The 17,808-nt window shown below is 37.6% G+C and overlaps 1 protein-coding gene across 6 annotated transcripts; it reads left to right on the top strand.

Moving 5' to 3' along the window:
• Positions 1–103: 103 nt before the first annotated feature.
• On the top strand, positions 104–13,692 carry LOC137977601 (acid-sensing ion channel 3-like). Of its 6 annotated transcripts, XM_068824876.1 has the most exons (10): positions 104–375; positions 3,513–3,580; positions 3,666–3,744; positions 6,686–7,270; positions 9,158–9,412; positions 9,863–10,019; positions 10,824–10,892; positions 11,207–11,384; positions 12,294–12,385; positions 13,193–13,691. In XM_068824876.1, the coding sequence occupies exons 4-10, from the start codon at positions 6,701–6,703 to the stop codon at positions 13,333–13,335; spliced, it is 1,464 nt and encodes a 487-aa protein (XP_068680977.1). In that variant the 5' UTR covers positions 104–375; positions 3,513–3,580; positions 3,666–3,744; positions 6,686–6,700; the 3' UTR covers positions 13,336–13,691. The 6 variants fall into 6 exon arrangements, with proteins under 6 accessions (XP_068680977.1, XP_068680978.1, XP_068680979.1 ...); XM_068824877.1 differs by lacking the exon at positions 3,513–3,580; XM_068824878.1 differs by lacking the exons at positions 104–375; positions 3,513–3,580; positions 3,666–3,744 and adding an exon at positions 4,605–4,765.
• Positions 13,693–17,808: the final 4,116 nt, after the last annotated feature.

The following is a 17,808-nucleotide window of genomic DNA, read 5'->3' as shown; positions in this document are numbered from 1 at the left end:
AGGATCTAAATTTTTCCTCTGCTTGCGTTTACGCTTGGGTCGTGTGAAAACGAAACACAGCATAAGCACGCATTCGCATAATATAAGCACCAGGCCCCAGTTGTTCAAACGATGCATAGCGCTATCCACCGGATAAATCACTATCCAGTGGATAATTAATAGCGAAACCAAATGCGCTATTATATCCAATGGATAGTGATTTGTACAGTGGATAGCGTTATGCATCGTTTGAACAACTGGGGCCTGGTGCTACCCCAGGAAATTTTCAACGTCCTGGCTCGTTCCAGATTCCTCGCGTTTGAAGATTTGAACAAAATGGCGGATGCCGTGGTTGATTTTGATGCTTATGACAACGTTCGTTTTCACTAGCATAAGGTACTTATTTTTGTGCTTGTGCTTGTGCTTGCGTCGCTAGTGAAAACCTGGCTTAAGTAATCACGTAATTTTTCTCGTGCAATTTGGAATAAATAAGCAATTGTAAACTTTTTAAAAGACTACAAAAAAATGCACTCGCCCTACGGGCTCGAGCGAGCAACTTCGGTCGTCTTTGAGGAAATTTACTCGTGCTTTAATATTTATTTCAAATTGCACTCGAAATCATGTGATTACCAATACTAATGAATTAAGATGTAAACAATGACGTCAACACAACCTCGCATCTTTATACAAAAAATACTGTTTACACATATCAGCAAAAATAAACAACTCACAGGTTAAATCAAAGGTATCCTGTGGTAAGCTCGTGGAGTAAGATACTGCGTCAGGGAGGTGATATAGCGAATTATCAAGCCTATAGAGTGGTTACAAATGCAGTGTAAACATTATATTGAACATCTGTCATTGGAACATTCCATTTTTTATCTGCACCCCCCCCCCCCCCCCCCATGATTCCAACAGGTCCATTTTCTTCTGAAGTTAGATTCCGACAGGTCTCATTTACCTCTAAAGTTGGATTCCAACAGGTCCCTTTTACTCTGAAGATTGATTCCAACAGGTCCGTTTTTGAATATAACAAAAGACTCCGATTCCGACCCCCTCTACTTGGGAAGAAATTCCAGATTCCGACAGGGTCCTCCTTGACACTACAAAAAAATGCCTTCCATAGGGGATGGGGGGGGGGGTGCGGATATAAAATGGAATGTCCCATTGGTAGCCGAATAAGAGCATTCTTAACGGCTATTTAACAAATGCATGAATGCGCCTGCCGAACTTGAGACGATCAGAAATCGATTACAAATTTCCCATTGTTTATGCCTGACAGCCTGATTCCCCAACCATCCTGATAGTTCTCCACGAGCTAAAAAGGAGGATTGATTTATTTGTTGATATCGCTTTCATTACATTAATAGGGAGAGCAAAAAGATGCTCCTCGGGTAATTTTATCCAAAGACACTTTTTGTATTTTGAATCAAACTTAAATTGATGTGTGATGGATCACAAACTATATACTGAATATGGAACACAAGCAATATACGCATTAGTCAAAATCATTAGTACATTAAAAACCCCTGGTATGAATGTCTTTTTGTAAACGTTAAATACGAAAAATAATACACAACTGGCGAATGTATGTCAAGTTGGCCAATTGAAATTATGCTGTGAAATAAACTTGTTTAGCTTCTTTCAATTCTTTGCCTATCTTAATCACAAACCCTCTCATAAAAAAAAATTGAATCTCCCTAATTATTCTTATTACTATAAAGCAAACATCATTACTATTTTGTTGTTTTTTAAGAGGAAAACTTCTCACAATAACATCCATGTCTTGGGAAATTACAAGCAAATTAAAAATAAACTGAATTATGCAGCTGTTTTGTCCTTCCCAGTCAACAAACAACCTTCTGTTATTAACCCTTTATAAATAAGTGAGCCCTGAAAATTTTATGGAAACTACAACTGAATTAGTAAAAACATGTAAATTCAGCAAAGGTAAGCAAAGTCATGGGAAAATTCAAATACATGAAATGCTTCATCATGCATCTAATGTCACCGATTGAATAGTTATTACAGTTATGATCTCCTCCCTTGATAAGCTCAAATTTGTTTAGTAATTTTATGATCACTCAGCATTCTATTCTCCACATTATGAAGTTATGCACACACCCACACTGCCCTCTCATTGAAGCAGAAGCAGAAAATTATTCTTTTTCCTTTAAACCTACAACTGAGGGTCATAATACATGCAATGCTGTTGGAAAGAACCAACATCCCTCTAGACTGAAGACAAAAAGTTGTCATAGTTTTTATTTCGTTACAAAAAGTTGTCATGGAAACATTAGTTTGAGGAATTTCCCAATGTTCAACAACAGAAAATACACTGAGTCAATTACAATCTACAGATTTGTTTAATTAATCGCATTACTGTACCAAAAACATGTTTTTGTTATATAAGAGAGACGCAAACGATTACGAAGTAAAAAATAGCCCCTTCTTTGCATCAACTTAAATTCTAATTTGTAAAAATCTTACCTAATTCTCATCAACAGATGAAAATATTTATTTCTAAGTTTTGTGTCCATAAATCAGGACTAACAAAAGTCAAATTCTGCAGCCTGTGTTGAATGTACTTCAACTTCCAAACTAAACATTCTAGGATCTATGTTAATGAGCAGAAAGTCAAAAAGATCCTCATCTTTATTTGTAATCACATCAGAAGTCTACGGTGGCCCGTAACGGCCACTACCTGTATAAACTTAATTTTCCTTGTACAAACTTAATTTTCCTCTTACAAACTTAATTTTCCTTGTACAAACTTTAGTTTCCTCGTACAAACTTTATTCTAATCGTACAAACTTTATTATAACCGTATAAACTTCATTATCATCGTACAAACTTTATTGTCCTCGTACAAATTTTATTGTCATCGTACAAACTTTATTTGCTCGTACAAACTTTATTGTCATTCTCGTAAAGAACTAATCCGAAAGGAATCTGGGAACGAGCGTAAGTATTTCAAGATGGGGGAAGGTGAAGGTGACGAACGAGATGTGATCGAGCACTATTTTCACCTTGGATATACAAATGAAATCATTTTGGAGTTTCTCAAGCGCTTCCATCATATTAAAATAAGTTTGAGAGGAGTAAATAAAGTTTGTACCATGACAATAACGTTTGTACGATGACAATAAAGTTTGTACGAGTAAATAAAGTTTGTACGATGACAATAAAATTTGTACGAGGACAATAAAGTTTGTACGATGACAATGAAGTTTGTAGGAGGAAAATAAAGTTTGTAGGAGGAAAATAAAGTTTGTAGGAGGAAAATAAAGTTTGTAGGGGGAAAATAAAGTTTGTACGAGGAAAATAAAGTTTGTACAGGTAGTGGCCCTTACGGGCCACCGTGGAAGTCCTTAATTTATTCAATAGGAATCGCAACGAATTATCTCGGGAGAAGTTCTCATGTTTGAAAGACCTAAGAACACGCTCAGAGAAAGGAAAAATCCAGTCCAAAACTCCCCTTTGTAACTTTTTTGTCTGGAGTTTTTGGCAAAAATAGTAATATTTTATTACAGGTTGTGCCTGCCTATTTTAATGAAAGTAAACATAACGCAGCAGTTGGCAAGTGTACAAAAGCCCAAAAGTAAGTATTAATATCAATCTAACACCGTAAGCGGTGGAGACGTCACGTGGTTATCTGAATCGTTGATTATTGCTTCGAGTTGCAGAGTTATTTCCACCTTGTTCTTGGAACGTTTGTTTAATCGACTAAAAGTCTCAGTGTGTTGAGTTGAGTTTTCCAAAGAGGTAAGCGACAAACATTTTAATTTGGTACTTTAATTAATTTCACCCATTCTCGTTTCTTGCCAGGCTGTACAATTAAAATTTAAGGTTAAAATCGTTCTGCCTTGATTTAGCAAAGAGAGACTCAGTTCGTCGGATGCATCGGGGAGGTTTATCAGTGTTGCAGAAAATAAACTTTTTTTGCGATTACTACACAGCAGTTTTTGTCGGATGAATTTCGCATAGCTTCGCATTTACATTTACTTTGTTTAATTAATCAATGCAAGTCTTATATGTAATTCAAAATCTTACGGCCAGCCAAAATCTCACTTGTGGAAAATACCACTTTGTTCAGTACTTAGGTTGGCAGGAAACTTAAAAATGATCTGGAAAAATGTTATAAAGGAAGGCAGTCCATGTTTCTCGAATATGGTTAATTACACGCGGTGAAATTATGATATGCAATAAATCCAACATCAGAATTGAAGCAAAGAGACAGATATGGAAACTGTATTCGAAATTTCAACTCACACATCGCAGATATATTGCATTTGCATCTTTGTTTCAGAAAGAGTTAAAAAAAATAAATTCAATGAGGAGGTGGACGTGTCTAATCTACTTGTAGTTTTTGTTGCAGAGTAGTTAAGAGTCCCTTCCTTTGTTGTCTTTGTTGTTTCTACCCAAATGGCCAAAATTAAATTGTTTTTAAGACGGCCCCGGAACGGAGTAGAAATTTATGTTAAATAGGATGAGCTTTTTTAGTAAACCTCATGTCAAGCACGATGTCCAATATATACAGTACAAAGCTGGTCATTTATGGGACAAACCACTGAATAATCAAGAGACAAAATTGAGCCAAATGTTTTAGTAAAAGTAGCTGCATAATTAGAACTTGAAGATTGTGACAACTTCATCAGCCAGCTGTTCATACAAAAAGCAAACCAACAAGCTGTTGAATACACTTAACAGTTTCCACATCACCTCAGTACAATAATTTCTTACCTTGGCACAGGAAAAAAATGATGAGAAAATTGGGCAACAAAACGTAAGTCAAATATTGGCCACAATATTATAATAATCTTTCGGTGTTGGTGGGTTTTTTGACACAGAGCCAACTTCATGCTTCAGGCTTGTTGTTCCTGGTTTTTTTTTGTTTGCTTTTTTTTTGCGTGTCATGTGAATTCTGCCGGTGACTGAAGACATGCAACTGAAGCTGTTGTAACATCGCTGCCAATTCACCATAGCTAAACTCTATGAGGGCTACTGAGATAAGTTGTACTGATTATGAGGTGACCGTGAGGCCAATGGAAGTTCATTGTACATTTCCTTTATTGTACTTCCTTCTGTAAAAATGTGTCTGTCTGGAGGTAGGCCAAAAGTATATTCTTGTTTACATATTCTACAGAGAATTCTATGTGATAGCTGCTGGATAGGCGGCTTCTTGTCTTGAACCTGTCGTCTTGTTTAGAACATACTTGGAGACCCAGACGTAGATAATAGTGGGGACAAGGGAAAATGCACAAGTCCTGTCGTTTTCCGGCCCGTTGTTCACAATAGCCATTGAGTTATTTCGGGTGAATTACCTCAGGGTCTTCCCTTTCACATAATTCGGTATGTGGAACTCGGAAAACGAGGCCCTTCAGTTGAAAGGACTCATACTACAGTCCATCTGACTTAACTTGGGCTCTACCCGCCAGTGCCTTCATCTTAATATAACCGGCAAACTTCATCAGAGTGTTTATGGTGTATAAAATAAACAGTTAGACATGAATGTCAGGACTTGCTAAGCTTCAAGTAAGTTTCGAGATCAAAACAAGAATTTTCGATTAGATGATGCTTCTGCATGCGAGAGAAAATGTTTTGAAATAATAGATGGTGCTTGGTTGTCAAGAATACTTTTTCCATGGGTGAAAACCATCCATAAAGCCAGGGTTGAGCGTTTGAGCATTTGTCTTTGATTAACGCGAAAAAAATAATGTCGCCATTATTTCCGGCAGTTATGAGTCGCTAACAACTTACAAATCTGCATGGCTTTTTGGAGAAATTGTTCAAGGATGTCGGTTGATAGGCTATAAAAAAATCAATCGTATTGGTAAACAAACTGGAGCTGTCTCATATTGCGCTTTTGTACAACAAGAGGTCTCTAAATAATGATTAGAACACGATTATAATGTTAGTCACGATATTTTCGTTCGAAGTAGGTCAATGAAACTTTGCGTTACTCGTGATTGTACGAAAACGCTTGCTGAGAGCATGATTTCCACTTTTTAATGCAAACGACCAAGTCATTAACGGAGTGAATACTTCGTTGACCCTCATAACGTTCTGCTTATGGAGTGATAATTGATAAAATGTGGAAAGAAGTAAGAACTCAGTTTCCTACTCTAAATATAGCTGCGTATTTATAATGAAAGTTGCTAATAACAGGAAAAAAGTCATTTTTGCATACATTCAAAGCATCTTCCACCTGAGCTCCAATTTCACCCGTTTTTTTCTTTTTTTTCAATAAAAAATTGAGATGACCAAACCGTAAGTCAGTGTATGATTGAATGAAACTAATTCTAACTATTTTGTCCGTAGTTGATCAGTTGACGGTCATGTTTATCGTTCCTTTTAATTAAAGTAGTCAATTTAGTTTCGTAAAAGTGCTTGTGCCCTTAATTTTTGTAGTAATAAAGAAAAAATTATTAGTTTCTTTATTAACACATCTAAGGATTTTGAGAAGTTCGTTTTCGTGTCATCTGCGCGGCTTCGCCGGTTTGCGGGCAAAGAAGAAAAGATAAGCGTCATCACTAAAATAAAAAACTCAAACTAATAACAATTTTAAGTGATTCAGTTATGGTGCCAGGAGCGAAAATATAATAACCCACGGCAAAATGAAAATTCATTGCAAAGAAACTTCACACAGTTGACGCACAGTACTCTTGGGTTTAAACGGGAAAATTTTACTTGTTTTTTTGTCCAGATCTACGGCAGCAAAATGGATACAGAAGTTAACGGACTAAAAAACAAACGAGATCACTGCGTTAACGGAGTGACAGAGGCTTGGATATCAGAAAAAGAAAATGCGTCTCGAGTGATCAAGGACTTTGGCTCTTATACCACCCTTCATGGCTTCCATTTTATTTTGGACTCCGGTTCCTTGATACGAAGAATTATCTGGATAACTCTGATATTATTGTGCCTCACTTTTCTCTCTGTCCAGTTCCGAGATAACTATCACAAGTTCAGAAGCAATGAAATCGTCATTAGCAAAGGCCTTGAACGTAATAAGAAACTCCTTTATCCTGCCATAACTATTTGTAACCAGAACATGATGAGAAAAAGCAGAATTTTAGGGACGGATGCACAAATATTTCTGGATCTGCAAGATCATCTGAAGATTCAGTTCCAAGGTGAAAGCCTTTATCATCAAGAAATCGATCCGTCGTTCAACATTGAAGAAAGTGTAAAAAATAACAGCCATGATTTATCGGAGATGTTAAAAATGTGTTACTGGGGAAATCACCCCTGCTCGCCGACCAATTTTACTCCGGTACTTTCATATATGGTAAGGCTAAATAGAGGATATTACAAGGGATCTTTGGGGGGGGGGGGGGGGGGGGGTTTAGGGGCATACGAATTTTATCTTCGCGTGCCATCTCGCGAACGAGTGCGATAAGCTATTAGCACGAGAAGATAAAATTCGTATTCCCAAGTGGCCATGTAATGATCTGTTTATTATATAGTATTATATAGATACTGATGAAATTTCCAGATTTTATTCATTTTCAAAATCATCAACCACTAAAACCCGCATGTTGTGTAAACATGAAATTGTAAATATGGAAGTTATGAAAAACAAACCGTGATAATGTCAAATTGAATCATAAAAATGTTAATGTCTAGAGAAAAAATTATATTACAGCACAAAAGTATCTAGATACGCGATCTTACAAGAGAGGGGAAGCTCGCTTTTTATTGGCTGATCGTGTTAGTTACCATGATGACAGCTATATCTTCATACGTGAACAATAAAGACATTATCTTCATTGCGCACGGTGAAGATATGATTTTCTAGAAATAGGAAAATCCTAGTATTTCATCAGTATCTATGTAATAGAGCGGTTTTCAAATGAGTGTCGTAAAACCAAAACCAACGTAATTACTTTGGCCAATCAAAAAGGACGGAGACAATCCACAGGGGCACCCAACGAGAATATAGTTCAAAACCACTTAAACATAGCATTGTTAAACGTATTTTAGAATTTAGACGGTAGATGTAGGCACATTTTTATCCCCTAAAAATTTTTCATCTGTTCGGATTTCCTAGCTGAAAGTCTAGTGATCCGAAAATTAAAGGGATCAAAAGTTACCTTTTCGAAATTTTTAGCCAGAAAAAAGGCTCCGAAAATTCTAGGTGACCTTTTTGGGGTAAAAATCCGTTAAAAATGGGCAATTATACCATTTTTCAGATGTTCGAAAATCCTAGGAGAGGCAGGCAAGCAAGAAATTTTACAACGAATGTTCCGAAAATTCTAGATCTCAAATCGTCTTCCGAACAGATATTTTCCGAAAATTGGCTTTGGGTGCCCCTGAATCCAGTAAACCAATCAAAACTCAAAGTAATTACACGTAGCCGACACAAGGCGCGGGAAAATGTGCATGCGCGAGCCAAGATTGGTTTTGGTTTCACTTCTGATTGGTTGAAAAAATGGTGCGAGAACTTTGAACCAATCACTGAGTGAAGTAATGCAAAACCAAAGTAATTCACTAATTACGTTCGACACTCAATTGAAAACCGCTCTAAGATAAATTATCTCTTGGAATTCTAAAACTTGATAAAACTGCCCAAATGGCCAATCTTCGGAAGGTTTACTCCTGTCAGAAGCTCGCTACCCTTGTCATTTCTTTACCAGAGATGGCACAGATATCTTTCCAAACTTCGTCATAAGAGTATACAGCCCTAAAATCAGTGATAACCGTTGAAATTTCGACTGAATAAAATTTTTGAGTAAAAATGAATCCATACCATAACACTCATGTGAATTCCGTAGACCTACAAGTTTCTGGTAGGGGAAGGTGGAGAGAATTAATGCGTTTCGTTTCTGTAATGAATAACTAATTAAGGAAGACTATTTAGATTAAAAAAATCCCTGTCTTTGTGCAGAGTTTCGTTGGATATGCAACTGTTCCCCATTTCTTGGCAATCCTAAAATTAGAAGCACTTAGTAGAAACTTGAAAAGGATTGTTGCTCATTTTGGAACCCACTCGTCCCTTTGAATAGCTATAAACTAGGAACTATTATCCTGACGCACATTTGTGCCTTTAATTAATCAACTTAAAAATAGCAACAGGAGCAAAAACTCTTTTGCAACCTTAAAAGAAAATGGTTCACTATGTACTTCGTAGAATATAAGGTAACAAATAATGGGCTGTTTCATTTCTGTATTTCAGCGAGGTACTTGTCACACGTTTAACTCTGGTAAAGCAGGTCACCCAAAACTTTATGTGACTACGGCAGGAAAAATTAAAGCGTTGGCATTAAACCTTGACGCACAGCCCGAAGAATACTACGGACCATTTAGCTATGATGCCACTGGATTTAAGATTCTTGTTCATGATCAGTCTGAGTTGTATCCAAATGTTGAGGACTTTGGAGTAGACATACCACCAGGGTTCACTACTAATATTAGAGTTCAAAAAACCAAAGTAAGTTTATTGGCAGCAAAGTGCGAGCAAAGTGAAATGGAAAAGAGAGAGAGGAGTGAGAAGGAATGGGATGAAATTGAATGGCTGAAAATTAAGATAGAAAAGAACGCCGCAAAACGCAAAAAATACAGAAGAAGCTACAAAGACTACAGCTGAACACTGCTAAAGTGAAGTAAACTATACTTATACTTCTACTTATACTTATCAAAATAGAATGGAATACAACTGAATAGAACGGAATCAGGAGAATCGAATTAAGCTAAATTAAATAGAGCAGACTATACAACTGAATGAAGTGGAAAGGAATGAAGTCGAAGAGAAAGAAATGGAGAGGGATGCAATGGAATAGTCGGTCTAAATGTAACGTTTTACTAAACAAAAATGATGAGATGAAATGCGCAAAACGGTCATTTCGTTTTGTGAGTTGAGTTGGCTTGTTTGTGTCTGTAGGTGAAGAGTCTGGAAAAACCATTCAAAACTGCTTGTGGTGAGAAGAATCTGGAACCAAGCTACAAAGTGTACTCCGACTACGCATGTCTGGTAGTCTGCTACACCAGAATAGCTGTGAATGCCTGCAATTGTCGAATGCTATCGATGCCTTCCATTGGTAAGCAAACATTTTTTTAATTGTGTAATCTGACATGCAAAGTGTGAGAACTTTTTTGGGGCCTGGGTCAACTGCAATGCAAAAAGTCACCGGATCTCGGGAATGGGGATAATCTGACCGGAAAATAAGTCACGAAGTCCTTTGAAATAAAGCAAGGCTTGCATGCTTTGCGGCTGATAGTTTTACATATCTCCAATATTTCGTCTCGCAGGGTAGACTAATTTACGGTGCAATGTGATTTTAATTTAAACATTTAAAATTAAAGAGATTACTCGCTGCCTCACTACAGTGTTATCCCTTTGTGAGCTTTTCCCGTATTATAATTAAGTAAAGTACAATCGTCCTGGTGAGTGTAGTCCCGAGAGGGACTGTCTGAGATGGCATTGACTAGCGTTTCGACAACCTGAAGAATTCATCTTCAGAATCAAGTGATTTGTGTGTAACATCAGTAGATACTATAAAAAGTTCCGGTCGTAGATGTCATTGGTCAACCTATTCGTGATGTTATTGGTCGACTGTCATTTGCATGGGCCTAGAAGTAATTGGCTCCGAAGACTAAACAGTGATTGGTGCATTTTGACCCGACTGCACTATGTAGGTCTAAAGGCTGTGCGTGTATCGTAGAAGACGTCGGGCAGTACTGTACCGGAAAACCGTTATTCTCACTTAAGCCAATCCCTCATGTCCATAGTAGTCATAGTAGTAGTAGTAGTAGTAGTAGTAGTGAACTTTATTAACGTGTCAAGAATCACTAGCGCATAGCACTAATGTGGACACTGATAACTGTTTTCTGTATTTTAACAGGTGTCGGAGAAAATGAAACAAAATTCTGCAATGCAAAGGAACTCGCAACTTGCCTCTACCCAAAATTTGGTGAGAGATCATAAGTGCTAGTTGCGTGAATCACTTTGCAAAAGAGGCCAATTAAGCAGAAAGTCTCCATAGTTTCAAGTTTTTGATTGCTTTGTTATCAGTAGTACCGATAATTAAGTCTGACCTGATTGATTGATTGATTCATTGATGGATCGTTTAATGAATTGGTTGCATTAACATGACAGGTGCCAGGTGTAGGGTCTCAAAGAAGTGCATGACGGGGCGAAGAGTTGGGTAAAGAAGTGAGAACGATAAGCCTACAACCAAGGACCACCCTAAATAGCAAATTATTAAAACACTTTTCTTTCTTTCAGACGAATTTAACCCTAATAACTGTGATTGCCCAGTTCCTTGCGAAAAAACCACGTACAGAGTCCAATTGTCGATGGCTTACTCTCCATCTGATCATGTGTGGGACACGATTTTTCCGCTTTTCAATATTACACCTAATGAAACAGCCGCGAAAGTCGAGGAGTTTCGTAACTACGTCAGGTGATCAAATTCAAAAGAACCCTATTCCCCGAATATAAGCGCGATTATATGTGAATATAGGCGCACGCGCCTTTAAACCGTCAAAGTTAGACATGAACAGAATACTTCTTTTATGATACAAATTTAATTATAATAAATAATGATCGTCATTTTATCACACACTCGGCTTGAATCGCCCTTGATCTTGGTCCTTTCACATTTGTATTTAATGTTTACAATAGCGTTGATATTTTGCACTATTAAAAGGGATAACGATGATGAGAATTGGGTGCGGCTAAACGAACTTTAGTAGTCTTAACAGGCGCATGCGCCTCTAAAATGTCAATTTACGTGGCTATAAAACGTCTAAAGAAAGGAAAGGAACTTTATTTAAGTGTGTAGTCGTTCTAGCGCTGGAGCACTAATTGGGGACACTGTAAACTGAAATTAACAGTTAACGCAAATCAAGTCAAATTTTGGTTTTTGAGGAGAGGGGAAACCGGAGTACACGGAGAAAACCTCTCGGTGCAGAGTAGAGAACCAACAAACTAAAATTGCATAAAACTCGCTTATAGGCGCTACGCTTATTTGTGGAGAAATAGGGTATGGCATTCCCAGTCTTTAGTTAATAATATGTTTCAGAGTTGCAACACAGGCCGGGTACCTTGTTGTTTGCACGCAGCTTTATCCCTGAGGTTGTCAAAACCAAGGTTTGCGGAGCGCTATATGGACGCCGTTCTGTAGCGGCCTACATGGTGGCAGCCTAACTATCAATTGTTTCGGTGAGGTTTTGAGCGTTGAAAAGCCCGGCATTTAACAACAATTCACCGAAGTGGAGATGGCTATAGCTAGTGGTGGATGTAAGTTCATTTTAGAGAAATTTTCTGAGAAAAAAGGCTTGTCATATTAACATGTGTCTGTAACTTTTAGAAAAAGAATGGCTCACATAAACATTTACTACGAAACCCTGGATACAGAAGTAACTGAAGAGAAACCAGCTTATGACCTTAACGATTTTGGATGTAAGCCTACAAGTTATTCGCTACATTAATGGTCCTAATCACTGCTTTTTTGTCGAAAATTGCGGGCCCGACGTACTTTAAGTTTACGTCAACCCGACTGGAAGAAGGGTCGTTTTCGCTCAGAACCATATTGTGTGAAATGAGACCATAATTTCATCGGTAAATGCAGGTTCCACATTAGCATTTTCGAGTTCAAAATTCCCGTTATTGAGTGAAGGTTTTTTCCAGAACACCCCATGCGCGCGACCCGTGAATGTCTATCATACTAAGGGTGTCTTAGGTCGGATTTACACGAGACGAATTGTTTGAGCATCGGGCTACTGTGCGGGAGGTCGCGGGATCAAAAACTCCGGCCGGACCAACACTCAGGGTCTTTAAATAACTTAAGAAAAAGTACTGCCTTTTGTAATGACATCTGTAAATGGTTGGACTCTGTAGTGTTCTGAGATAAGGATGATAACCTGTAGGCTTTCAATGATCATAACCCTGTGGGACGCGGTAAAAGAACCCACACACTATTCGCAAAGAGCAGGGCATTGAGTTTCCCGGTGTTGTGGTTGTCCTCTATAGTATATCATGATTGGGAGGGTAAATCCCCTGAGGTATTAGCTACATCAAGCTACTCTAAAATCTGAGGGCAAACAAACAGATGGTGATGATGAAGAGTAATGCGGGAGTTGTACGCAAAAATCGTACTGTCTAGATCGTCCTTAACACAACGCACTGAAGGGAAGAAAAGCACTTGAGAGATTCTCGCTTTCCGCTACCAGTCACAGCTCACTAATGGTTTGTTGCCTTGCTTTTCAGCCGACGCGGGAGGTAACATGGGATTATTTTTAGGCTGCAGTCTGCTGACATTATGTGAATTTGTTGATCTGATTATAATCATGTGTTTGCGACGCTGGAGAAAGAAGAATGAGGTGGATATTCACAGAGATCAGTTTCAATAAACATCCGCCGAACGTTGCTCCGCTTGACAGAAGCGAAGGTGCCTTTAAGATATAACAGAATGTTATTTCTAGCTTCCTGAGGCCGGTTGCTCGAAGGCTGGTTAGCGCTAACCGTTGGTTAAGAGGTATACGTTAACCATGCTTCGAGCAGCCCGGGCCAGATTAGCCAATATCAAAAACACCACAATATTCTTTGTTTGTCCCTCCAAAATTTTGCATAAGCATCGTTTCCAGTTTCTCTTAGGATCATTTCAAGTCCCAAGAGAAAATAAAAAAAATGCTTATGCAAAACTTTGAAGGGACAATTAAAGAGTATTACGGTATTTTTGATAATGGCTAATAGCCCTTTTCACGGTTAGTTTTTCTCGTTTGCATTACAATATAATCTAGCATGTATGTGAGGCAATTTCGGGCTATTTTGTAGTTTTAACCCGAAATTGCCTCGCATTCACTTTAGATTACATTGTGATGCAAATGAGAAAAACTAACCGTGAAAAGGGCTATTGGCCATCTAAATCTCGAGTACCAGCTCGTAATGTATGATCCGGCACCAAATTTTGCCGAGATGAAAATATGTGTGGCGGGATGCGAAATTTCCAAGTGTATCCAAACGTTCATTGATTTGTTATGTTACAAGCTGGTAAAAGGGATAGAGATCTCTAACGAGTTTGGGCAAGAAAGTGATTTGTAAACACAACCTTGTAAACATCTGAAGGACCTAAAAGTAATTCCAAATAACGGACCTAAAAAAAAATTAATCAAACAAAAACAATTTTTAGCTTTTACATTTTCACTTTTTAAAATATACTTTTTCGGTAAATCTTTCAAATGCGGCAAATTACACTCTTGTATAGCAGACACCATCAGAGATGATAAAGATCAATGCCTTCATTTCGTGTCTGTAATAACATAAGCAAGCACAAGCAAAAGGATCTAAATTTTTCCTTTGCTTGCGTTTACGCTTGGGTCGTGTGAAAACGAAACACAGCATAAGCACGCATTCGCATAATATAAGCACCAGGCCCCAGTTGTTCAAACGATGCATAGCGCTATCCACCGGATAAATCACTATCCAGTGGATAACTAATAGCGAAACCAAATGCGCTATTAGAGCAGTTTTCAATTGAGTGTCGTAAAACCAAAACCAAAGTAATTACTTTGGCCAATCAAAAAAGTCGGAGACAATCCAGTAAACCAATCAAAACCCGAAGTAATTACACGTAGCCGACACAAAGCGCGGGAAAATGTGCACGCGCAAGCCACGATTGGTTTTGGTTTCACTTCTGATTGGTTGAAAAAATGGCGCGAAAACTTTGAACCAATCACTGAGTGAAGTAATCATAAACCAAAGTAATTCACTAATTACTTTCGACACTCAATCGAAAATGTACAGTGGATAGCGTTATGCATCGTTTGAATAACTGGGGCCTGGTGCTACCCCAGGAAATTTGCTACGTCCTGGCTCGTTCCAGATTCCTCGCGTTTGAAGATTTGAACAAAATGGCGGATGCCGTGGTTGATTTTGATGCTTATGACGTTCGTTTTCACTAGCATAAGGTACTTATTTTTGTGCTTGTGCTTGTGCTTGCGTCGCTAGTGAAAACCTGGCTTAATTAATCACATAATTTTTCTCGTTCAATTTGGAATAAATAAGCAATTGTAAACTTTTTAAAAGACTACAAATAAAATGCACTTGAGCTACGGGCTCGAGCGAGCAATTTCGGTCGTCTTTGAGGAAATTTACTCGTTCTTATTTATTTCAAATTGCACTCGAAATCATGTGATTACCAATACTAATGAATTAAGATGTAAACAATGACGTCAACACAACCTCACATCTTCATACAAAAAATACTGTTTACACATATCAGCAAAAATAAACAACTCACAGGTTAAATCAAAGGTATCCTGTGGTAAGCTCGTGGAGTAAGATACTGCGTCAGGGAGGTGATATAGCGAATTAGCATCACCCAACTAGTGGACTAATGCAAATGCTGCATTTTGATTGGCTACACTACCAGATGACTATTATTAATAGTCCTCGAGTAGCGAAAAGTGTGACGCTTTCTTTCGTTTTATTCCCAATATATTTGAAACTTGGATTTGCTAACTTTATTGTTGTCTTTTCTGTCCGACGAGTTGGGTGATACTAAAACAATTAGCCCATTCGGCTTCGCCTCATGGGCTATTGACCCGTAGGCCACAAGGGCTACGGGTCTAATTGTTAATTATCAAGCCTATAGAGTGGTTACAAATGCAGTGTAATGCATTATATTGAACGTCTTTCATTGGTAGCCAAATAAGAGCATTCTTAACGGCTATTTAACTAATGCATGAATGCGCCTGCCGAACTTGAGACGATCAGAAATCGATTACAAATTTTCCATTGTTTATGCCTGACAGCCTGATTCCCCAACCATCCCGATAGCTCTCCACGAGCTAAAAAGGAGGATTGATTTATTTGTTTATATCGCTTTCATTACTTTAATAAGGAGAGCAAAAAGATGCTCCTCGGGTAATTTTATCCAAAGACACTTTTTGTATTTTGAATCAAACTTAAATTGATGTGTGATGGATCACAAACTATATACTGATTATGGAACACAAGCAATATATGCATTAGTCAAAATCATAAGTACATTAAAAACGCCTGGTATGAATGAATGTTTTTTTGTAAACGTTAAATACGAAAAATAATACACAACTGGCGAATGTATGTCAAGTTGGCCAATTCAAATTATGCTGTGAAATAAACTTGTTTAGCTTCTTTCAATTCTTTGCCTATCTTAATCACAAACCCTCTCATAAAAAAAAATTGAATCTCCCTAATTATTCTTATTACTATAAAGCAAACATCATTACTATTTTGTTGTCTTTTAAGAGGAAAACTTCTCACAATAACATCCATGTCTTGGGAAATTACAAGCAAATTAAAAATAAACTGAATTATGCAGCTGTTTTGTCCTTCCCAGTCAACAAACAACCTTCTTTTATTAACCCTTTATAAATAAGTGAGCCCTGAAAATTTTATTGAAACTACAACTGAGTTAGTAAAAACATGTAAATTCAGCAAAGGTAAGCAAAGTCATGGGAAATTTCAAATACATGAAATGCTTCATCATGCATCTAATGTCACCGATTGAATAGTTATTACAGCTACGATTTCCTCCCTTGATAAGCTCAAATTTGTTTAGTAATTTTATGATCACTCAGCATTCTATTCTCCACATAATGAAGTTATGCACACCCACACACACCGCCCTCCCGTTGAAGCAGAAGCAGAAAATTATTCTTTTGCCTTTAAACCTACGACTGAGGGTCATAATACATGCAATGCTGTTGAAAAGAACCAACATCCCTCTAGACTGAAGACAATCGGACACCCCGGCTTGAAAAATCTCAAAAATTGGACTTTGGAATTTGAATTCCCACTCCAGATACCAGGAATCACACTAACGATTGGAATGCCAAAAACCAGGGTCCCGTTTCTTAAAATCCCCAAAAAAGTCATTTGTGAAACTACCTAAGATCTACCTATTCTGAAAATTGACCTTTTAACATCTTTTCAAGACAAAAGAAAACAAAACAACTGCAAAGTACAATGTACCATGTCTTGAAATGTTTTCCTTTTGAAGATACATAGTGTTTTATGTCACCTGAACTACACCCAAACTTTGGGAAATTTTAAGGAACACCCTACAGGATCCATTATTGTAACTGAATCCTAGTCTGATAGATGTTAAAATGTTTTTAATGATTATTTGCTATTCTCCAAACAAAAGAATCATTATTGTGTGTATTAGGTAGAGTCCTTTTTACGTAGCTTAAAAAATTTTGAACTTCTTTAACCATCAACCGCTTGTTCATACACACATATATATATAGAGTAGCACAAAGTCTTACTTTATGTTCAAGTTAATATGTCAAATATAGATCACTTGTAAGTTTGTGCATGTGATCACAACACTTGATGCAATAATGAATACTATACAAAATTATAATTTTCAGTCCCTTTGGTTTCATACCAATTTAGAGAAAAACATGTCTGAAAACAATTTATGTTGAGATCAAGAGGATTTTAAAATGGTTTTAGAGGATCGCTACAAAAATTAGCCACAGTTAAATGGGAGTACAAGAAAGTCAAACTCTAAGGACTATTACTCAGCAAATTTTACTATGTGCACTGTAGCTTTGTGTTTTACTCATTCGTGGACTTTGCTTCAACATGGCACATCAAGAGAGCTTTTCCACATGCACAATGATTTTTGCACATGTTTCTTTGTCTTCTACTAGTGACTTCCCCACGGAATCACCAGGTTATAGTGTAGCCACCATGCAGACCGTGTGCTTGGCTGCATGCTGCAGGCTTACATGAATCTTTCACATCAGCAGTTTTCCAGTGGATAGGAGGGAGTGGACCTCTGAACAATTCCTGTCATTGTATCCATTCCCATTGATTTGACTTTTGTCTCT

Source organism: Montipora foliosa, chromosome 11 (assembly GCF_036669935.1).
Source record: "Montipora foliosa isolate CH-2021 chromosome 11, ASM3666993v2, whole genome shotgun sequence".
NCBI lineage: Eukaryota > Metazoa > Cnidaria > Anthozoa > Scleractinia > Acroporidae > Montipora > Montipora foliosa.
This window is presented reverse-complemented; position numbering and strand designations above follow the sequence as displayed.